Raw genomic sequence first — 24,676 nt, forward strand, 5'->3', positions numbered from 1 at the left:
CCACCAAAGCAGTTCAACTGAGAGAATAACCCAAAACATACACACTGACCTCATCCTCTCTCCCACTCACTGTGGCAGCTGTGGATAGTGTGTGTGTGTGTGTGTGTGTGTGTGTGTGTGTGTGTGTGTGTGTGTGTGTGTGTGTGTGTGTGTGTGTGTGTGTGTGTGTGTGTGTGTGTGTGTGTGTGTGTGTGTGTGTGTGCGTGTGTGTGTGTGTGCGTGTGTGTGTGTGTGTTAACAGCAACAGATTCCAAATGTAAATGTCACACTTGAAGTCAACTCTAGACCTTTTATCTGCTTACCTGTAAATTAACCATTGAGGGATTAACACACACCCGGCCATGGAACAGCTGAGCAGCCAATTGTCCAATGACTTTCGGTCCTTAAAAAAAGGGGGGGGGGGGGGACCACATATAAGAGGTGTTGTAATTCCTAAACCGTTCACCTGATTTGGATCATTACCCTAAAATTAAAGCTGAAGTCTGCACTTTCAGCTCATATTCATTATTTAATTTCAATAACTTGGTCAATGTCCAAATATTTATGGACCTGACTGTATGTGAGTGTTAGGCTGACCCAATAATGTGATCTGAAGCTGACCCAATAATGTGATTGAAGCTGACCCAATAATGTGATTGAAGCTGACCCAATAATGTGATCTGAAGCTGACCCAATAATGTGATCAGAAGCTGACCCAATAATGTGATCTGAAGCTGACCCAATAATGTGATTGAAGCTGACCCAATAATGTGATTGAAGCTGACCCAATAATGTGATCTGAAGCTGACCCAATAATGTGATGAAGCTGACCCAATAATGTGATTGAAGCTGACCCAATAATGTGATCTGAAGCTGACCCAATAATGTGATTGAAGCTGACCCAATAATGTGATTGAAGCTGACCCAATAATGTGATCTGAAGCTGACCCAATAATGTGATCTGAAGCTGACCCAATAATGTGATCTGAAGCTGACCCAATAATGTGATTGAAGCTGACCCAATAATGTGATCTGAAGCTGACCCAATAATATGAATGAAACTGACCCAATAATGTGATCTGAAGCTGACCCAATAATGTGATTGAAGCTGACCCAATAATGTGATTGAAGCTGACCCAATAATGTGATCTGAAGCTGACCCAATAATGTGATCTGAAGCTGACCCAATAATGTGATCTGAAGCTGACCCAATAATGTGATCTGAAGCTGACCCAATAATGTGATCAGAAGCTGACCCAATAATGTGATCTGAAGCTGACCCAATAATGTGATCAGAAGCTGACCCAATAATGTGATCTGAAGCTGACCCAATAATGTGATTGAAGCTGACCCAATAATGTGATCTGAAGCTGACCCAATAATGTGATCAGAAGCTGACCCAATAATGTGATCTGAAGCTGACCCAATAATGTGATTGAAGCTGACCCAATAATGTGATCTGAAGCTGACCCAATAATGTGATCTGAAGCTGACCCAATAATGTGATCAGAAGCTGACCCAATGTGGTGGTTACAGACGAGACAAACACATCTTCTATCAACTTTGCAAAGTTGTTCCTAAGACCTGGAGATAAATAGTTTTAACCACCAACTCTAACCTTGTGGTAATATCATCAGTGAGTAAACAAATACAAAGTCAATTAGGTTTAATGTGAGGTTAAGGCTCAAGGTCATCAATTCTGACACCATTGCCACTTTTGTCCAATTTTCACCACTAACCAACTCTAAACTTGGTAATATATTGTCACTAGCAAGCAGTACATTTTATCTTTATTTAACTAGGCAAGTCAGTTAAGAACAAATTCTTATTTTTAATGACAGCCTAGGAACAGTGGGTTAACTGCCTGTTCAGGTGCAGAATTACAGATTTGTACCTTGTCAGCTCGGGGATTTGAACTTGCAACATTTCGGTTACTAGTCCAACACTCTAACCACTAGGCTACCTTGCCGCCTCTACACTCTAACCACTAGGCTACCTTGCCGCCTCTACACTCTAACCACTAGGCTACCTTGCCGCCTCTACACTCTAACCACTAGGCTACCCTGCCGCCTCTACGCTCTAACCACTAGGCTACCCTGCCGCCTCTACACTAACCACTAGGCTACCCTGCCGCCTCTACGCTCTAACCACTAGGCTACCCTGCCCCCTCTACGCTCTAACCACTAGGCTACCCTGCCGCCTCTACACTCTAACCACTAGGCTACCCTGCCGCCTCTACACTCTAACCACTAGGCTACCCTGCCGCCTCTACACTCTAACCACTAGGCTACACTCTAACCACTAGGCTACCCTACGCTCTAACCACTAGGCTACCCTGCCCCCTCTACGCTCTAACCACTAGGCTACCCTGCCGCCTCTACACTCTAACCACTAGGCTACCCTGCCCCCTCTACGCTCTAACCACTAGGCTACTAGGAATCCCCATAGTGATTTAGTAATTTGGAATGTAAAGTCAATGAGCATTATGGGTAAAATGTACAAAACACAACAGAAGACCACGACTCCATTTCGGAAAAGCTGACCACGACTCCATTTTGTTGATCCCTGCCTACAGACAGAAACTAAAACAAGAGGCTCCCACGCTGAGGTCTGTCCAACGCTGGTCCGACCAAGCTGACTCCACACTCCAAGACTGCTTCCATCACGTGGACTGGGAGATGTTTCGTATTGCGTCAGATAACAACATTGACGAATACGCTGATTCGGTGTGCGAGTTCATTAGAACGTGCGTTGAAGATGTCGTTCCCATAGCAACGATTAAAACATTCCCTAACCAGAAACCGTGGATTGATGGCAGCATTCGTGTGAAACTGAAAGCGCGAACCACTGCTTTTAATCAGGGCAAGGTGTCTGGTAACATGACCGAATACAAACAGTGCAGCTATTCCCTCCGCAAGGCTATCAAACAAGCTAAGCGCCAGTACAGAGACAAAGTAGAATCTCAATTCAACGGCTCAGACACAAGAGGCATGTGGCAGGGTCTACAGTCAATCACGGACTACAGGAAGAAACCCAGCCCAGTCACGGACCAGGATGTCTTGCTCCCAGGCAGACTAAATAACTTTTTTGCCCGCTTTGAGGACTGCGGTCTCTCCTTCACTGCAGCCGAGGTGAGTAAGACATTTAAACGTGTTAACCCTCGCAAGGCTGCAGGCCCAGATGGCATCCCCAGCCGCGCCCTCAGAGCATGCGCAGACCAGCTGGCCGGTGTGTTTACGGACATATTCAATCAATCCCTATACCAGTCTGCTGTTCCCACATGCTTCAAGAGGGCCACCATTGTTCCTGTTCCCAAGAAAGCTAAGGTAACTGAGCTAAATGACTACCGCCCCGTAGCACTCACATCCGTCATCATGAAGTGCTTTGAGAGACTAGTCAAGGACCATATCACCTCCACCCTACCTGACACCCTAGACCCACTCCAATTTGCTTACCGCCCAAATAGGTCCACAGACGATGCAATCTCAACCACACTGCACACTGCCCTAACCCATCTGGACAAGAGGAATACCTATGTGAGAATGCTGTTCATCGACTACAGCTCGGCATTCAACACCATAGTACCCTCCAAGCTCGTCATCAAGCTCGAGACCCTGGGTCTCGACCCCGCCCTGTGCAACTGGGTACTGGACTTCCTGACGGGCCGCCCCCAGGTGGTGAGGGTAGGCAACAACATCTCCTCCCCGCTGATCCTCAACACTGGGGCCCCACAAGGTTGCGTTCTGAGCCCTCTCCTGTACTCCCTGTTCACCCACGACTGCGTGGCCACGCACGCCTCCAACTCAATCATCAAGTTTGCGGACGACACAACAGTGGTAGGCTTGATTACCAACAACGATGAGACGGCCTACAGGGAGGAGGTGAGGGCCCTCGGAGTGTGGTGTCAGGAAAACAACCTCACACTCAACGTCAACAAAACTAAGGAGATGATTGTGGACTTCAGGAAACAGCAGAGGGAACACCCCCCTATCCACATCGATGGAACAGTAGTGGAGAGGGTAGCAAGTTTTAAGTTCCTCGGCATACACATCACAGACAAACTGAATTGGTCCACTCACACAGACAGCATCGTGAAGAAGGCGCAGCAGCGCCTCTTCAACCTCAGGAGGCTGAAGAAATTCGGCTTGTCACCAAAAGCACTCACAAACTTCTACAGATGCACAATCGAGAGCATCCTGGCGGGCTGTATCACCGCCTGGTATGGCAACTGCACCGCCCTCAACCGTAAGGCTCTCCAGAGGGTAGTGAGGTCTGCACAACGCATCACCGGGGGCAAACTACCTGCCCTCCAGGACACCTACACCACCCGATGTCACAGGAAGGCCATAAAGATCATCAAGGACATCAACCACCCGAGCCACTGCCTGTTCACCCCGCTATCATCCAGAAGGCGAGGTCAGTACAGGTGCATCAAAGCTGGGACCGAGAGACTGAAAAACAGCTTCTATCTCAAGGCCATCAGACTGTTAAACAGCCACCACTAACACTGAGTGGCTGCTGCCAACACACTGACACTGACTCAACTCCAGCCACTTTAATAATGGGAATTGATGGGAAATGATGTAAATATATCACTAGCCACTTTAAACAATGCTACCTTATATAAATGTTACTTACCCTACATTATTCATCTCATACGCATACGTATATACTGTACTCTATATCATCGACGGTATCCTTATGTAATACATGTATCACTAGCCACTTTATACTATACTATGCCACTTTGTTTACATACTCATCTCATTTGTACATACTGTACCCGATACCATCTACTGTATCTTGCCTATGCTGCTCTGTACCATCACTCATTCATATATCCTTATGTACATATTCTTTATCCCCTTACACTGTGTACAAGACAGTAGTTTTGGAATTGTTAGTTAGATTACTTGTTATTACTGCATTGTCGGAACTAGAAGCACAAGCATTTCGCTACACTCGCATTAACATCTGCTAACCATGTGTATGTGACAAATAAAATTTGATTTGATTTGATTTGATTTGATTTGATTTGAAGAGGACAACACGATTATTTTGATCCTGAAATTGATCAAATCTGAGCCAAACTGTAGAATATAATTTTGGTTGTTGTATAACCCATATAACCCATCAAGCTCATCAGTTCTGACAACATTGTCCGACCACTAACTCAAACCTTGTTGCAGCGTCAGTAAGGAAATATAGGGCTACAATAAATTATATTTTAATGTTGGGTTTAAGTTCATTAAACTCTAAAGTTCTATCAACTTTGCAAAGTTGTTCCTAAGACCTGGAGATAAATAGTTTTAACCACCAACTCTAACCTTGTGGTAATATCATCAGTGAGTAAACAAATACAAAAGTAAATTTAATCCCAGGTTTAATTTGAGGTTCAGGTCATGGATCAAGCTCATGAATTCAATTTAGTCAAAGTGTGACCACTAACCCTAACCTTGTGGCAAGCAATATTGTCAATACGCAATTATACACGAGAAATGCTATAGCTCATGAACATCGAGGTCATCAATTCTGACACTTGTCCTACAGTTGCTCCAGGAGCTGAATATCCATCCAGATGGCGCCCTCTTGTGGTCATTCTGTGTCATTACCACCAGGCCTCCCACTGTGTCATTCAGTCACTGGAGAACTACATGTCAAACTCCATGTGGAAAACATTTCTAGTTTCTATTGTCATGTATACAAGTACATTGAAATGCCTTTATTGAAACTCTTTACCAGTAATCAATATCAGTAGTACTGTAAAGTAAAACAGAACGTAAGCAGAGAACAGTCTATGGCTTGGGTGGCTGGAGTCGAACCGTTATCTTGGCTTTCCTTTCACACCGCCTGATATAGAGGTTGTGAATGGCAGGGAGCTCAGCCCCAGTGATGTACTGGGCTGTCCGTACCACCCTCTGCAGTGCCATGCTATTGACGGGCGGTGCAGTTGTCATACCAAGTAGTGATGCAGCCAGCCAAGATGCTCTCAATGGTGCAGCTGTAAAATGTTTTGAGGATTTGAGTGCCCATGCCAAATCTTTTCAACCTCCTGAGGGGGAAGAGGCGCTGTCATACCTTCTTGACGACTGTGTGCGTGTTTGTGGACCATTTTAATTGAGACACCATGGAACTGAAAGCTCTCGGCTCAGTGGGGTGGCCAGAGGCAGGAACCCAGAGAGGAACCCAGGAAGGAACCCAGGAAGGAACCCAGAGAGGAGCCAGGGATCCGAGGGGAGGCCCATCCTCTTCTGGCTTTACCAGGTAAAGATAAAGAGTACATATGGCCACTGAACTACATACACTGAACTACATACACTGCTACATACACTGAACTACATACACTGAACTACATACACTGAACTACATACACTGAACTACATACACTGAACTACATACACTGCTGCCTTTTGGGGGCCCTAAGCTAGATTTGTTTGTGGGGCCCCCACACCTTGTGGGAAAAACATTTTTGTGCCCCCCCCCTCTTGACGGCGGAAAGAACATTTTTAGTTTTAAAGTATGCCATACCACCTCACCACAGTTTAGGCCCTCAGCAGCGCAGTGACTGGGGTGAAGAGTGGGCTGTCATACCTTCTTGACATACCACCTCACAACAGCTTAGGCCCTCAGCAGCGCAGTGACTGGGGTGAAGAGTGGGCTGTCATACCTTCTTGACATACCACCTCACCACAGCTTAGGCCCTCAGCAGCGCAGTGACTGGGGTGAAGAGTGGGCTGTCATACCTTCTTGACATACCACCTCACCACAGTTTAGGCCAAGCACTCAGCAGCGCAGTGACTGGGGTGAAGAGTGGGCTGTCATACCTTCTTGACATACCACCTCACCACAGCTTAGGCCCTCAGCAGCGGAGTGACTGGGGTGAAGAGTGGGCTGTCATACCTTCTTGACATACCACCTCACCACAGCTTAGGCACTCAGCAGCGGAGTGACTGGGGTGAAGAGTGGGCTGTCATACCTTCTTGACATACCACCTCACCACAGTTTAGGCCAAGCACTCAGCAGCGCAGTGACTGGGGTGAAGAGTGGGCTGTCATACCTTCTTGACATACCACCTCACCACAGTTTAGGCCAAGCACTCAGCAGCGCAGTGACTGGGGTGAAGAGTGGGCTGTCATACCTTCTTGACATACCACCTCACCACAGTTTAGGCCAAGCACTCAGCAGCGCAGTGACTGGGGTGAAGAGTGGGCTGTCATACCTTCTTGACATACCACCTCACCACAGCTCAGCACTCAGCAGCGGAGTGACTGGGGTGAAGAGTGGGCTGTCATACCTTCTTGACATACCACCTCACAACAGCTTAGGCACTCAGCAGCGGAGTGACTGGGGTGAAGAGTGGGCTGTCACGTTGGGGGTCCGATCTGAATTCGACTCATAGGGTTTGGGTGAACCAAGCTGGATGCTGGATGACTGGCTGGGACTGGTTAGACAGGGATATGGATAGACAGTGGTGTGGTTAGGTCAGCTTGTGTCCATTGGACTTGGTTCCCCTCTCCCCATCTGCTCCTGCTGGAGAACCAGGGAGTCATGGAGAGAGGCCAGGCTCTGCTCTAGCCAGAGAGAGTGCACCGGAGACCAGCCTTCCAGCATAGTTGGTGGTTGGATGTAGAACCAGGGTATCTTTAGGTCTTTCCAACCCAGGGAGAATACATCCGAGACCAGCCTTCCAGCATACCCCCTCAACCTCACCTCAGTTAATAACGACGTGATGATTTTATCAGACAGTTGATCAGATATCAGACAGAGATCGTCAATATTTGTTATGTTGTTGTTCAGCCATGTGATGATGTCATCAGAGATCGCCTCTGAGTACGTCATCAGCTTGGCACTCCTTCCGTGGGGTCCTCGCTCTTCATATCTGACCTCACCGGAGGAATGGGTGTCCTTGGAGGGGCGGAGAGTGGAGCTGGAGGGATCCAGAGGAATGATACTTGATGGTCCCGTTGAATTGATGTGTCTCACCATTTCCACTCATCTCTGTATCCAAATGAACCTCCATTTGTCTTGTACTGTGTAGAACCGTCTTCCTTCTATCTGAGGATGAGCTGGCATTGGAATAGGACAAAGATCTTGTGCTGAATGAAGAGGGTATGTTGGACCAAAAGCTCTCACTTCCAACGGTTTCCTTACAGCAGCTATGATGGCCTGAGAGGCTAGCTTCTCAACCAATCTCTCCTGAACTGGAAGACAGGTGGATGAGGACTCGTAATATGTAGCTGAGTGTACTACATCTTCAGCCATGGTGTGGGCCAAAGAGTGAATGATCCATCCATTGTCTTGGCTGGGTTCTAGAACATTCTGGACCCCACTCATTGCCTCCATTGGAACCTATAAGAGAACAACGAGAATCCTAAAGAGACACATTTGTTTCAATTTGTACTATATGACTATGTTATAATAGGCCTATATTATTTCAGTTTGTGTGTGGAAAGACAATAATTGAATGTTTAAGTTGTCTGTGTGTGATCCTGGCTTCAGACTAGGTGTGGAAGCCAGGAACATGCACAGAAACCAGAGCCAGTGTGCGTGCCTATGTGTGTGTGCATGGTGCGTGAAAAAGACACTGGTTAGAAACCCACTGCCAGGCTGCCAGTCACCACATGAGCTGTCAAGGTTCCAGGAAGTCAGAGAGTCACATGACAGACTGACAGGAAGTGTTTGATTTAGATCAAAAGACAAAAGAGAACCTGTATGGCCTTCTGTAACTCCCAGAGAAAGTCTAATGAAATGTATATGAGAGAACACAGAAATGAATTGACACAGTCAGGCTGGTAATTCCAACAGGGAACTGACCTGGAACCCAGGACGTGTTCTGATAGATGATGGAATTGTGCGTGTGTGTGTGTGTGTGTGTGTGTTGGATAATTTGGCAGATGTAATAGATGTCAATATAGGATCATTCACAACAGTGTCAGGGTGTTCCAAGTGGAAACTGTATCCACGTGTGAAATGAATGTGGTGTTCTGTGTGCCTGTGCGTGCGTGAATATATTTTATTATCCAAAGCTAAAGCAAACGCCTTAACCTGCCAAGCATAGACGATGCTATCAGAGGTCTATTTTTATTAAAAACAATGACAGTTTCCAGACACAGTAGAAGATGTAGCAATAATCATCCGTTTTGTTCTGAAGGGTGAATCTGTGTCAAAAATGGCACTCTCTTCTCCATATAGGCTCATAAGACGCTGGTCAAAACTAGTCAAAACTAGTGCACTACATAGGGAATAGGATGCCAGCTCTGGTCAAAACTAGTGCACTACATAGGGAATAGGGTGCCATTTGGGACACTAGGTAAATATCTGCTAATAAGCCTACCTCTTTCCCTACTGAATTTATTTTATTTTATTTATTTATTTTGCTCCTTTGCACCCCATTATTTGTATTTCTACTTTGCACATTCTTCCACTGCAAATCTACCATTCCATTGTTTTACTTGCTATCTTGTATTTACTTTACACTAGCCACCATGGCCTTTTTGCCTTTACCTCCCTTATCTCACCTCATTTGCTCACATCGTATATAGACTTGTTTCTACTGTATTATTGACTGTATGTTTGTTTTACTCCATGTGTAACACTGTGTTGTTGTATGTGTCGAACTTGCTTTATCTTGGCCAGGTCGCAATTGTAAATGAGAACTTGTTCTCAACTTGCCTACCTGGTTAAATAACGGTGAAAAAAGCCTATCTGGTCTTCTTCCGGTGTAAAAGACGAGGTCTATTAACAATTAACCACAGCAGACAGAGCAGATGGGCGCACACACACACATATACACACACATATACACACACACACACACACACACACACTCACAAATATCTCTTTAGCCTCTCAGACAGGGATATCTCTTTGGCCTCTCAGACAGGGATATCTCTTTGGCCTCTCAGACAGGGATATCTCTTTGGCCTCTCAGACAGGGATATCTCTTTGGCCTCTCAGACAGGGATATCTCTTTGGCCTCTCAGACAGGGATATCTCTTTGGCCTCTCAGACTGGGATATCTCTTTGACCTCTCAGACAGGGATATCTCTTTGGCCTCTCAGACAGGGATATCTCTTTGGCCTCTCAGACAGGGATATCTCTTTGGCCTCTCAGACAGGGATATCTCTTTGGCCTCTCAGACAGGGATATCTCTTTGGCCTCTCAGACAGGGATATCTCTTTGGCCTCTCAGACAGGGATATCTCTTTGGCCTCTCAGACAGGGATATCTCTTTGGCCTCTCAGACAGGGATATCTCTTTGGCCTCTCAGACAGGGATATCTCTTTGGCCTCTCAGACAGGGATATCTCTGGCCTCTCAGACAGGGATATCTCTTTGGCCTCTCAGACAGGGATATCTCTTTGGCCTCTCAGACAGGGGTATCTCTTTGGCCTCTCAGACAGGGATATCTCTTTGGCCTCTCAGACAGGGATATCTCTTTGGCCTCTCAGACAGGGGTATCTCTTTGGCCTCTCAGACAGGGGTATCTCTTTGGCCTCTCAGACAGGGATATCTCTTTGGCCTCTCAGACTGGGATATCTCTTTGGCCTCTCAGACTGGGATATCTCTTTGACCTCTCAGACAGGGGTATCTCTTTGGCCTCTCAGACAGGGATATCTCTTTGGCCTCTCAGACAGGGATATCTCTTTGGCCTCTCAGACTGGGATATCTCTTTGGCCTCTCAGACTGGGATATCTCTTTGACCTCTCAGACAGGGATATCTCTTTGGCCTCTCAGACTGGGATATCTCTTTGACCTCTCAGACAGGGATATCTCTTTGACCTCTCAGACAGGGATATCTCTTTGGCCTCTCAGACAGGGATATCTCTTTGGCCTCTCAGACTGGGATATCTCTTTGACCTCTCAGACAGGGATATCTCTTTGACCTCTCAGACAGGGATATTTCTGTGGCCTCTCAGACAGGGATATCTCTTTGGCCTCTCAGACAGGGATATCTCTTTGACCTCTCAGACAGGGATATCTCTTTGACCTCTCAGACAGGGATATCTCTTTGACCTCTCAGACAGGGATATCTCTTTGGCCTCTCAGACAGGGATATCTCTTTGGCCTCTCAGACAGGGATATCTCTTTGGCCTCTCAGACAGGGATATCTCTTTGGCCTCTCACCCCATGGGATATCTCTTTGGCCTCTCAGACAGGGATATCTCTTTGGCCTCTCAGACAGGGATATCTCTTTGGCCTCTCAGACAGGGATATCTCTTTGGCCTCTCAGACAGGGATATCTCTTTGGCCTCTCAGACAGGGATATCTCTTTGGCCTCTCAGACAGGGATATCTCTTTGACCTCTCAGACAGGGATATCTCTTACTACATTCAAACATAAGGAGGAAGAAACATACTACGCCCCAAATGGCACCCTATTCCCTACATAGTGCACTACTCTACCGGTCCTGTTCAAAAGTAGTGCACTATGTAGGGAACAGGGTGCCATTTCAGAGGCACACAGAGATAAAGACCACAGGGAGAAATGAAAAAAATCCCTTCGAGATGTTTGATGTCTAGGGAGTCGTATTTCTCTTACTCTTGATATCTATACAATGTCTTGGATTACTTATCAAAGGATGCACTGGTTTGAAACACGCACGCACGCACGCACGCACACACACACACAGCCCTCTCATATCTCCATTGGCCCTATCAAAGCCTGGGAAGACTCTTCATGCTTTAACAAGAGGTACCCTGAGGCCTGTAAGGATAAGAACCAGACAGCCAAAAGCCAATTTTGTCACATTTATTGTGTGTGTATGTTATCGTCCGTGTGTGTGAGTTTGAGTGTGTGTATGTACACAACTAGATTGATATTCCAACATGTATTGCCCTATCATATTGAGCTTTGAAAGGCTGAAACAGCATGAAAATATTTTCTCATTTCATTGACAACTGGACACATTCTCTCAATCTCACAATTTAAACTGTTGTTGTTCAGCTTGAAGGTATAAGCTTCATGTAAAATGTTTCAGGAGGAACAGAAGAGTTAGGAAATAAAGAAAGAGATTGAGATGAAACCAGTTTACTAAAGAAAGTTTCTTCAGATATGTACCATTTTGCTCTTGTGAAAGACAACAGAAGACAAGACAAGGCCGGTTTGCTGTAGCTGAGATGCAAATGGCCATGATGGGGAAATAGATATGCTGTTGTGAACCTATAGTCACTTCCTGAATGCGTGTGCGAGTGAGAGAGACATTAAAATATTAAAGGTGGGTCCAATCTGGCCCTTGGGTGGTTTGAGTAAAATATACTTTAAAATGACTAAAACCAAATGGAAACTGTGTAGAAATTATAATGGTCATATAGTCTCACAGTTTCTTGACTGTCCAGTTCACTAATAATCACTAGACAGTCAGGGAGCATCCTTGAAGATTGAATGCCCTGGAGCAAAATGAGTTTGACACCCCTGTTATAGAGTTGTGTTAGTTGTAATTTGTTTCTTCAAATACAATAATATCATTCCATTTTATTTTACTCTAGCAAATGAAAATAGGGCCTGCCATTTTGTTTACGGAATCCTAGGGACTTTTTGTAACCCAACCATATGAATAGGTGAGTGACTGTTTTAACAGTTCTTTAAAACCAGGCTTGTTTCAAGAAAGAGGGTTTAACATGTTGACATGTTAAACTATAGCTTGCTAACGTTATGTAGAATGTGCAAATGTAATCGCATACAGAAACTGTTATTTTTAGTTCTTGTGAAAGAAAGAAAAATATATAGTTCGTGGAATTCTTACAAACGCTCTAAGAAATGTCACCGCGGTACCGTTCACAACCACAACATTACCTGTGAAAACGCATTTACTTCAGCAAACACCGGCGAGCTCCCATTGGTTGCTAAGAAGTTTGAAAATTCTAAAGACTCCGCCCCCTAACAACGGCATCGTAGCTGAGCGCTGATAGGCGAACTATCGACGAATTTCAACCAATCAGCACCGTCCGCACGGTGTTTGGAAGTAGTTTTGCTTACAAATGTGTTTTAGCTCGCCGTTTCGACCTGTGTTGAATGTTGTATTTTTCCGATCAGAAACTTTTGCAACCAATTTTGACAGCACGGAAAATACGATAAGGTAAGATGTTGTTTCATTAACGGATAAGCTAGTTTTCTCACTAGATAGCGTGCTACCCTTTCGAAATCACGTGCGGTCGGGTGCAGGACCCTTTGAGCAGTAGGCTGACCAACGTTAACGTTAGATCCTTCCACACAATGTACGTTTTCTGCTTGTGATACCAACATATTGCCCTTTGAACCAGTATCTGGATGTGAGGAGGCGAGATTTTATCTGATGCCCAGAGTCCTTCTATTCAAAGTCCCATTAACCAGCTCTGCAAACGTTAAGGTTCAAATACGATCGTTAACGTCGCAGTACGCTTCAGCATATGGAGTTTCGCAGAGTAACTATCGTAATTACTGCCATTGTGCACGGTATGTATGTTTTTAAAAATGTTTTTTAAAGAGTTTAAATCAGTTATTTGTTTTTGACGAAGTGCACATGTCCAAATCCACCTTCTGGACCTCTAATATAATCACTCATTACCGCCGCCCTCAGGTCGGCTGAGACAGCAGCAGGACAGTCTCCGGAAGGAATATTGATTATTATTTTTTTTTTTTTGAGGGGAAGTACAAACCGTGCGGAACGGCATTAATAACTATAGTTGCAATGCGACACTCCATATTTTGGTGCCTAACGACCGTGTGTCAAAGGGACTTGGAATTGAAGGATCCTGGGAGTCAGAGTCGATCTCGGGGACCTCAACTCCAGTGAACAAGCTATTATGTTTTGAAGATCACAGAAACAGGCCTTCACGTTTATATTTCTTAGCGCATGCAAATGTTATGTTTTCTCTTGTAGGATACAACCACTGACCGTCTGAACCCATTTGGTGAAAACTCCCAAGCTGAAGTCATGCCTTTTCCCAGGGGGAAGAAACCAAGTGTTACTGCTGGCAGTAAAATACCCAAATTACGTGGCAAAGGGATAGAGAATCAGGTAAATTGACTAATAATAGCCTCCCACTGTTGATTTTAGGGGTGGTGTTTTTCTAGTAGTGCTGGAACAAAACGTGCACCACCCAATTGCCAACTAGCTCTCCAGGAGGAGCGTTGGCCAGCTCTGCCTTTCACAGTTTTTTATTTTTTATATTGTTGGTCTGTATCTAGCTTTGTAACCAGCCAACATATTATTGCATAGCGAGGTACATCATCTGGGTGAGCTAGCTACATTTATTTGTCTGTGTTGCCAGGGCATATTGCATACCCCACAACTTTTTGAAATTGAGTGTCTGATATCTGCTGGTTAACTTAACCCCTCTTATCTCTCAATGAAACCGCTGGTCCGGTGTGGACTAAACTAACCTCAATAGTGTCTTGCTATCACTCTTCATTGCATAGCTCCATATCAAATAACATAGCTCTGTGTTTTAGGAGGAAGGCCCCCAGGTCAAGAGGTCGTCGTCCCCTCCCCAAGGAGCCCCTAAGAAGAGGACAGCCTTCGTAGACCTCACCAATGTAAACCTGTTCTCTTTGTCGATCTATCTGGGGTGTTTTCACTAGAATCAAACAACCTAACTCAACTGGGAGGGACTAACCTGAATTTGTCCAACTAACTTGTTTTCCGTTGCAAAACGTTCATGTCTAACATTTTTCATGTAAAAATCAGTTTCTTGTCTGTATGGAAGTAGCGGTCCTTGTACCTGGCATGGTGAAGACGGCAGTACATAGACTAGAGTACTTTTCCAAGTTAACTGCCGACACAGACCGTGGGGTTTTGTTGAGTAGGTGTCTCGATGCGGTATGAGAACCAGCACAGCCTTGCTGTGCAATACGGCTTTCCTCAGTACGAGATCCTCGTCGACCCACTGTGCTGTCAGACTCGGCATGCTCATGGGACTGACATCACTGGTCCAAATGTCAGTCGTGAAGCTAATAGCAGTGACGCCCATAGCAAGGAGCTCATAACTGTGTAACTCCAATAGGGCAACATCTGAAAGGTGGCGAGTACCGAGGCTCAACCAGTCGGTGAAAAGCCAACATCATCCACGACAGAGGACGGTTGATTTGTCAAGGGCAATGAATTCCATTATCCTGGCGTTAATGGATTTTGAGTTGTCTCCCTGAAGTGTTCTTACACTTTCAAATGACTGCTCCACTTGTTGACTGCTAGATCCACACAGCAGATATTGTGGGCCAGGTTTGGAATGCTGTGTTGCACTATATTCGTGGCGTCGTTACGTTATATCGGTATGCACGTCAGCGTTGACGTCGGTTTTGCACATCGGAGTTAAACTAGACGACATCGGGCTGATTCTGGCATTTTTAGCTAATATGGTCCGATTCCAGTATGCTTTTTGCTATCGTGCATCCTTAGTTTTTGCCACTGTTTTCTACGATTTTGGTTTGAAATGAATACATCACAGAACAGGGTCTGAATGATCTCCTGGGGAGGGACAGACTCTACCAGTCTTCCACCAGGTTCTGCTGGTGTTTACTGCAGACTGGCACTGAAACCCACTTTCGTTTGGCAGTTGGGTGTATGGTGGGGTAGATCTCAACTTGAGAAACAAGAACTTAAAAGTTCTGTCTTGGCAATAATAATAAATAAACATATTATGCCAATAGGGGATTGGTGTCACACATGAATAGGGTGACACACAGGTCGATCGATAACCAGGGAATGTTCTGCCTCGTCTGCACACTATGAAAAGACTGTGGCGTTGACTCTCTGGTCTCTCCTTGGCTTCCAGGCACACAAGGTTCACATCAGCCTTCCAGGTACCAAGAAGAACTCCCTTAAGAAGACGCAGAAGAAGAAGGCCACCTCCACTGTGTTAGGCAAGAATGAAGCCAACCTTAAAAAGTAAGTCATTTTTCTAGACCCCCCGCCCCTCTCTCCTGCTGTACTGTCGTTAGGTTTGATGGGCTGTGAAGAACGGTGTAGTTGTTTTTCTGTGAAGGTGAGCGAGAAGGGGGCCAATTTATAAATGGACAGAGTAATTGTATATGTTTATGATGCTTGCTATGGGGGCAATGAAATATGCCTATCCTGATACTGAATCACTTGATCAGTCATCTCTTATTACGATACAACTTTGTCGTCCTTTTTTTTGTGTGTGTGTGTGAGTTCATCGATTATTATAGATTCATAACATTCCACATCAAAACACTAGCTTTCTCTGCCTTTTACTGAGGGATGTTTTGCTTGCAGTGACTGCTATATAGACACGGACTGTTGCTCTGGATAAGAACATCTGCTAAATGACTAAAATGTGAAATCTAAACACTTCACCCTATTCCTACCTGTCTCCCTTTTCCAGGTCTGGCTCAATGAGCTCAGAGAGTCAGGAGGAGAAGAAGAGGGGGGAGGAGGAGGCCCCAATTGAAGAGCTTGTGGTTGTGGATGCTGTTCCACCTAGAGAGTTGCCCCCCCACCTCCGGAGACCACAGGTTAATGGAGCACCAGACTATTGTCACATCAGTGGGATCTACAGTACCAATCAAAAGTTTATACACCTTCTCATTCCAGGGTTTTCTTTATTTTTACAATCTTCTACATTGTAGAATAATAGAAGACATTAAAACTATGAAATAGCACATATGGAATCATGTCGTAACCATAGTGTTAAACAAATCAAAAATATAATTGAGATTCTTCAAAGTAGCCACCCTTTGCCTTGATAACAGCTTTGCAGACTCTTGGCATTCTCTCAACCAGCTTCATGAGGTAGGTACCTGGAATGCATTTCAATTAACATGTGTGCCTTGTTACTAGGTCATTTGTGGAATTTATTTCCTTCTTAATGTGTTTGATCCAGTCACTTGTGTTACAAGGTAGGGGTGGTATACAGAAGAAAGCCCTATTTGGTAAAAGACCAAGTCCATATTATGGCAAGAACAGCTCAAATAAGCAAAGAGAAACAACAGTCCATCACTTTAAGACCGGCCTTCATGGTTGAATTGCTGCAAAGAAACCTCTACTAAAGGACACTAATAAGAAGAGACTTGCTTGGACCAAGAAACATGAGCAATGGACAATAGACCGGTGGAAATCTGTCCTTTGGTCTGATGTGCCCCAACCGCCGCGTCTTTGTGAGATTCAGAGTAGGTGAACAGATCTCTGCATGTGTGGTTCCCACCGTGAAGCATGGAGGAGGAGGTGCTTTGCTGGTGGCACTGTCTTCTTTAGAATTCAAGGCACACTTAGCCAGCATGGCTACCACGGCATTCTGCAGCGATATGCCATCCCATCTGGTTTACACTTAGTGGGTCTATCATTTGTTTTTCAACAGAACAATGACCCAATACACCTCCAGGCTGTGTAATGTCTATTTGACTAATCACTAGAGTGATGGAGTGCTGCATCAGATGACCTGGCCTCCACAATCACCTGACCTCAACCCAATTGAGGTGGTTAGGGATGAGTTGGACCACAGAGTGAAGGAAAAGCAGCCAACAAGTGCTCAGCTTATGTGGGAACTCCTTCAAGACTGTTGGAAAAGCATTCCTCATGAAGCTGGTTGAGAGAATGCCAAGAGTCTGCAAAGCTGTCATCAAGGCAAAGAAAGGGTGGCTACTTTAAAGAATTTAAAATATATACAGTATTTTAACTTTTGTTGTTGTTGGTTACTACATGATTCCATACGTGTTATTTCGTAGTGTTGTCTTTACTATTATTCTACAATGTAGACAATAGTACAAAATAAAAATAAACCCTGGAATGAGTAGACGTGTCCCAACCTTTTGACTGGTGCTGTACATGGGGACAGTCAGGAATAGTTCTATGGAACTCGCTTGGGCACAGTCTAGCAGTGTTTTGTACTGCACCTAAATATCACTCTTCCCTCTCTCTGCCCCTCCCACTCTCAGATCCCTGAGGAGTTTGATATAGACTCTCAGCACCAGGAGGACCCCACTCTGACTGCTCAGTACGCCAAGGAAATATTTGACTACCTCAAGGCCAGAGAGGAGAAGTTCATCCTGTCTGACTATATGTCCATTCAGCCAAGTCTGAACGCTGGGATGAGGGCCATCCTAGTGGACTGGTTGGTCGAGGTGCAGGTCAGGAACCCAGTACACTTGCTACTATAATAACACGACAACGCAGTATGCCCGTAGAACAGACAATTTAAAATAGGAGTGAAGATGAGACACTGTGGTTCTTTGTGTGCTGGAGCGAGTGTGTGTTTACTCTGTGCTTCCAGGAGAACTTTGAGCTGAACCATGAGACTCTGTACCTGGCTGTGAAGGTGACAGACCACTTCCTGTCCGTAGCTCCGGTCAACAGAGAGAATCTACAGCTTATAGGTTCTACAGCCTTGCTCATAGCATCCAAGTTTGAGGTGAGGGATATTAAACACGCATACACACACACACACTACCTGTCCACTACTCCGGTTAACGGTAGGAGAGGTGAGGGATATTACACACACACACACACACTACCTGTCCACTACTCCGGTTAACGGTAGGAGAGGTGAGGGATATTACACACACACTACCTGTCCACTACTCCGGTTAACGGTAGGAGAGGTGAGGGATATTACACACACACACACTACCTGTCCACTACTCCGGTTAACGGTAGGAGAGGTGAGGGATATTACACACACACACACTACCTGTCCACTACTCCGGTTAACGGTAGGATAGGTGAGGGATATTTCACACACACACACTACCTGTCCACTACTCCGGTTAACGGTAGGAGAGGTGAGGGATGGAGGGTGGGGGAGACAGGCTCATTGTGCCCAAATTAGTGTTGTCCTCACTTGGGCTCTCTTTCTGTGTAATACTCTCTCTTACCCACCATCCTTTCTCTCTCCCTCCATCAGGAGCGCTGTCCGCCCTGTGTGGACGACTTCCTGTACGTCTGTGATGATGCGTACAAGAGGGAGGAGGTTATTGCTATGGAGACGAGCATCCTGCAGGCGCTGGAGTTCGACATCAACATCCCCGTCCCCTACCGCTTCCTCAGGCGATATGCCAAGGTACAGGGTTTTTCCTGGGTCAACATGAGGCTACGGTGGTGGCCAATGGTCAACTGAACATTTTTAGAGGCCCCACCCGTTGGCCGCAGCGACAAAATGTCGCCCGTTAAAAGCAAATTTCTTGCAATTTGACACACTATATGCTAATTGAGTGACTCAAACATAACCAAATCTATGGGGGCCCCATGCCATAAACACCCCTGAATGCTGAATGTTTTACATCTTAGATTCTGACTGTCTAGCTTTTATGTTGATTGTTAGCGCTCAGATCTTTAAACAGCATTATATTTTCTCCATACTTTATCTGGTTCTAGTTTTTATTTATTTACACAATGTTTGGTCATAAGCGGCCCAATACTTTTCTATGCAGAAAACACTCTGCGCGTGTGGGACCCCTTTCTATAGGGGGGTGAGGGACCCCTTTCTATAGGGGGGTGAGGGACCCCTTTCTATAGGGGGGTGAGGGACCCCTTTCTATAGGGGGGTGAGGGACCCCTTTCTATAGGGGGGTGAGGGACCCCTTTCTATAGGGGGGTAAGGGACCCCTTTCTATAGGGGGTGAGTAAAAACACCACAGCCGCAAAGAGGGCGTCAACATAAACAAGAAATTGCATGATAAATATTCCCTTACCTTTGATCTACATCAGAAAGCACTCCAGGAATCCCAGGTCCACAAGTGTTTGTTTTGTTTTAAACTGTCTGTTATTTATGTCCAAATACCTTCTTTTGTTAGCGTGTTTGGTATACATATCCAAACGCTAATTCTGGTCAGCGTTACGTCGGACAAAAACTTCAAAAAGTTATATTACAGGTCGAAGAAACACTTCAAACTAAGTACAGAATCAATCATTAGGATGTTTTTAACATATAGCTTCAATAAAGTTCCAACCGGAGTATTCCTTTGTGTCTACGTGAGCAATGGAACGCAGGTGGATGCCATGAGGAATGGAACGCAGGTGGATGCCATGAGGAATGGAACGCAGGTGGATGCCATGAGGAATGGAACGCAGGTGGATGCCATGAGGAATGGAACGCAGGTGGATGCCATGAGGAATGGAACGCAGGTGGATGCCATGAGGAATGGAACGCAGGTGGATGCCATGAGGAATGGAACGCAGGTGGATGCCATGAGCAATGGAACGCAGGTGGATACCATGTGCAATGGAACGCAGGTGGATACCATGAGCAATGGAACGCAGGTGGATACCATGAGCAATGGAACGCATGAGGAATGGAACGCAGGTGGATACCATGAGCAATGGAACGCAGGTGGATGTTCGTGGGCAAGGAATAATTAACTACATCTCAACCAGTATCCTACAAGAGCACAGACACAAGGGACAACAGACACACCGGTCTCTACAATGCAGATGAGCTGAAGGCTGTTTGAAAGCAAAGTGAGAGGAATAAGAGCACCACATTGAAGCTGCCCAGCAACACCCTTTGGGGTGGTGTTGTCCACATGATTGACAGTTTCCTGGAGGGGAAGGAGTCTCTCCAAGAAATGGCCATATCACAGTCTGCTGATATGGACAGCCCCATTAAGAGGATCCTCCTAGATGATGTATTTTGGGAGAGAGTGGTAAGCAGCCTGAAACTCCTGAAACCTATAGCAGTAGCCATTGCATGGATTGAGGGCGACAATCCCATCCTGTCTGATGTTCAGACTCTGCTTGCAGATGTAAGAGAAGACATCTGTACTGCCCTGCCCACTTCACTGTTGCTCCAAACAGAGGAAATTGCAGTTCTGAAATACATCAGAAAGTGTCCAGACTTCTGCCTGAAGCCCATACATGCTGCAGTGTACATGTTGGACCCCAAGTATGCTGGCAAGAGCATCCTGTCTGGTGCAAAGATCAACAAGTCCTATGGTGTCATCACTACCGTGTCTCGCCACCTTGGCCTGGGTGAGGGCAAAGTTCTTGGCAGTCGGATACACTTTTAAGTACACTTCTAAGCAAGGGCTTTGTGATGGAGATGCAATATGGCAGTCTTGCCAACATATCTCATCAGCCACCTGGTGGAAGGGACTTTGTGGATCTGAGACTCTTTCCCCTGTTGCCGCCATCATCCTACAAATCCCACAAACATCAGCCGCCTCAGAGCGCAACTGGTCCTTGTTTGGGAACACACACACCAAAGCACGCAACATGCTGTCCAATACAAGGTTTGAAAAATTGGTGCCCACCCGGGAAAATGTCAGGCTCAAAAAGCCTCCCAATCGGCCATCCTCAACGAGGTTGGAAAGTGACAGTGAAGATGGGGCTTCAGAGTCTGATGTTCAAGAGGTGGACATTGAGGAGGTCCAGGGAGAAGACATGGAAGCCTGAGAGGAAGACAACCAAAGCTTTAGTTTCTAGACTATCATTTTACAGATGTATGTTGAACATGTTTTGGGGAGATGTGATGGATCATTCGATAGTCCCTTGTTGTTCAGTGAAATCATCCCATGTGAAGAGCCAACTCATTTAAAGTTTAATTTGTAACTAAATAATTGTATTCCTATTGGAAGGATTTAATGTATTACTGTCTACTTCTGATTTACCTTTGTCTCCATATGATAAATATATCCAAGGAAAAAAAAACATCTACATTTTAAATGGTATTAATTTGCATATATTTCTGTTAATTCCCACGGGAAAGTTTCCATCTCTGAATATTCCCCAAATGTGCAACCCGATTCATGTTTATCCTCTTGTCTGCAGCATGTGTGTGTTCCGTGTCTCTCTCCAGTGTGTAACCCATCTGTGTCTCTCTCCAGTGTGTGAGTGCCAGTATGGAAACTCTAACCCTGGCCCGGTATGTGTGTGAGCTGAGTCTTCAGGAGATGGATCTGGTCCCAGAGAGAGGATCATTACTGGCCTCAGCCTGTCTGCTGTTGGCTCTAGTCACCAAGGAGCTGGGAGGATGGGTGAGCTTACACACACACACACACACGTCTCCTGCCCTTCATCTACACTGATTGAAGTGTATTTAACAAGTGACATCAATAAGGGATCATATCTTTCTCCTGGTCAGTCTGTCATGGAAAGAGCAGGTGTTCCTAATGTTTTGTCCACTCAGTGTATTTCTGTGCCGTTCTGTCTAGATCGGTCTCTACTTTCGGCTCCTGGTTCTTCAATGCCTTGTCTGGCATCTTACTGTCCCCATAGTTAGTACAGAGGGTGCTGGTAATACTTTTTTATGGTCTGTATTTAATCACCCACACCCCTGTCCTCTAGTCCCCCATCCTGGTGTTCCACTCTGGGTACGAAGTGTCAGAGCTGGTCCCTGTTGTCCGGAGGCTCCATTCCATGCTCACCTCCCCGCCAGACGACAAACTCCTGGCCGTCCGGAGCAAGTACTCTCACAAGTAAGTGTACTGTGTAAACTAGGTATTATAGTTCTCAGGTAAGTGTACTGTGTAAACTAGGTATTATAGTTCTCAAGTAAGTGTACTGTGTAAACTAGGTATTATAGTACTCACAAGTAAGTGTACTGTGTAAAACCTTCATGACTGTGTACTGTGTAAACTAGGTATTATAGTTCTCAAGTAAGTGTACTGTGTAAACTAGGTATTATAGTTCTCAAGTGTACTGTGTAAACTAGGTATTATAGTTCTCAAGTAAGTGTACTGTGTAAACTAGGTATTATAGTTCTCAAGTGTACTGTGTAAACTAGGTATTATAGTTCTCAAGTGTACTCTGTAAACTAGGTATTATAGTTCTCACAAGTGTACTGAGGAAACTAGGTATTATAGTACTCACAAGTAAGTGTACTGAGGAAACTAGGTATTATAGTTCTCAGGTAAGTGTACTGTGTAAACTAGGTATTATAGTTCTCAGGTAAGTGTACTGTGTAAACTAGGTATTATAGTTCACAAGTAAGTGTACTGTGTAAACTAGGTATTATAGTTCACAAGTAAGTGTACTGTCAGTCAGTTTAACCTTAGCTCCCAGGCTTTGCTCACGCTCAAAATAAGGTATGAATAGAGTGACTGAATAAATGCTATATATATATATATATATATTTATTTTTTTCTTTTTAATCATTAGTCAAATATAAAAAACCTGAACTGTGCTTGGAAGTAGTTTGTACATGGAACTAAAATGGCTACAGAGGTCAAACATATATTTTATCTAAAAGCATAATTAAAATGAGTTGACGTTGGACTATATTATGTCGTTTTGGCCTTACCAGTGAAGGATTTGAGGGCCCATGCCAAGCCTTTAACCTCCTGGGGGAGGAAGTGGCGCTGGCACGCCTTCACGCCTGCATGTGCGTGGACCATCCTAAATTACACCACTTTCCAACCTAATGTTCATTTTCTCACATTTCCAGTGTCAAAATACACTTGAAGTCGGATGTTTACATGCACCTTACCTAAATATATGGGGGGCTTGGCTCCTCCCCGGGGGGGGGGTCGTCGCATTTGCAAGTGATTATTTTCAATGGAGACCTTTATTTTGCCATCAGGGTGTTCTTTGAAGTGGCGACAACTCCGACGGTGGACCTGGACACGTTGGAGAGGGCGTTGAAGTGACCCGTAGAAACTAGTTGGTGGGAGAATATCTACTTGTCTAAGGAAGTCACTGTGTATATATTCTGTAATATTTATATCTCACTGTTATTTTTTTCTAATGAAGGGATGGCATCTGTTCTTGTTGTATAAATCAAGCAGAGATGTATTTTCTTTTCAGCAGCAATGCTATTTTATTTTACTTGTTCAAGTCGTATCTGTTTTTACACTAAGAAAAAAACATGTTTAAACTTTTTATAAGTGTTGAAGGCTAATCTAAAAGTTACAGAGGTATTTTTTTAGAGGTGTGTGTGTAGTGAAAAAGTAAATTGATTTACTGTTAATATCATTGACCATTTGATATTGTTGTGTAACCCACGGTAACAGTGTTCTTTATGGGTATAAACGATACGGCTGTCTCTGTCGGGAGTTGTCAAGGTTTTTGCTCCAATTGACACAACTCATTCTACTAATCGGCTTCTCATCAGGACCTTGATTAGCGGAGGCAGGTGTGTTAGAGTGGTGCTGGAACGAAACCCCTGCATATTACTCAGTACCTCTCCAGGTCTGTCTGCCTCCCAGAAATGTATTTTATGTTGTACAGTGTGTATCATGTATAGAAACTCTTTAACGTTTTGAACAAGAGGATTTTTACTGTTGTTATTTTTAAATGGCTCAGACCTCCTGAATTAAATAAATCCTGTTTTATTGTTTATAACACAAATTATCTTGCGTTTTTTTTTTGCGTTTTTTTTCAGTCCTTACTCTAAAGGTGTGATACTTAGTCGCATGGAGAAGTCCATCGCAACTTGCAACAAATCACAGCGCTTTTGTTTACAGTTTCAGTTAAAGGCTGGAGAATGGGGCTGGAGAAATGGGGCTGGGGCTGGAGAACGGGGCTGGAGAATGGGGCTGAAGAATGGGGCTGGGACTGGAGAATGGGGCTGGAGAAATGGGGCTGGGGCTGGAGAACGGGGCTGGAGAATGGGGCTAGGGGAAATGGATCTACTGGAGTTCATACGCTGACCAGCCATGCTGTTTTGAGGTGTTTATTTTCTTGGTTAAAACAAGCTTATATTTTGGGTTCTGATGGTACGACAGATTAAAAAAACTCATGAGGTTTTTCTCCGACAATGAGTCCATGTCTGTAAATGGCAGTGCATATAGTGATACATTTAGTTAAGGCTGACTGAGGACACACCACCCAGT

At 44.9% G+C, this 24,676-nt stretch overlaps 1 protein-coding gene across 1 annotated transcript; it reads left to right on the top strand.

Annotated features, from left to right (window-relative positions):
* The first annotated feature begins 12,933 nt into the window (after nt 1-12,933).
* Nucleotides 12,934-24,191, top strand: LOC139415877 (cyclin B3). Its single transcript, XM_071164009.1, has 11 exons — nt 12,934-13,055; nt 13,839-13,976; nt 14,411-14,494; nt 15,730-15,842; nt 16,300-16,429; nt 17,849-18,040; nt 18,184-18,321; nt 18,814-18,969; nt 21,731-21,880; nt 22,191-22,321; nt 23,425-24,191. Exons 2-11 carry the CDS (start codon nt 13,893-13,895, stop codon nt 23,489-23,491), a joined length of 1,245 nt encoding a protein of 414 aa, XP_071020110.1. The 5' UTR covers nt 12,934-13,055; nt 13,839-13,892; the 3' UTR covers nt 23,492-24,191.
* Nucleotides 24,192-24,676: the final 485 nt, after the last annotated feature.

This window comes from Oncorhynchus clarkii, chromosome 9, assembly GCF_045791955.1.
Source record: "Oncorhynchus clarkii lewisi isolate Uvic-CL-2024 chromosome 9, UVic_Ocla_1.0, whole genome shotgun sequence".
In the NCBI taxonomy this organism is placed as follows: domain Eukaryota; kingdom Metazoa; phylum Chordata; class Actinopteri; order Salmoniformes; family Salmonidae; genus Oncorhynchus; species Oncorhynchus clarkii.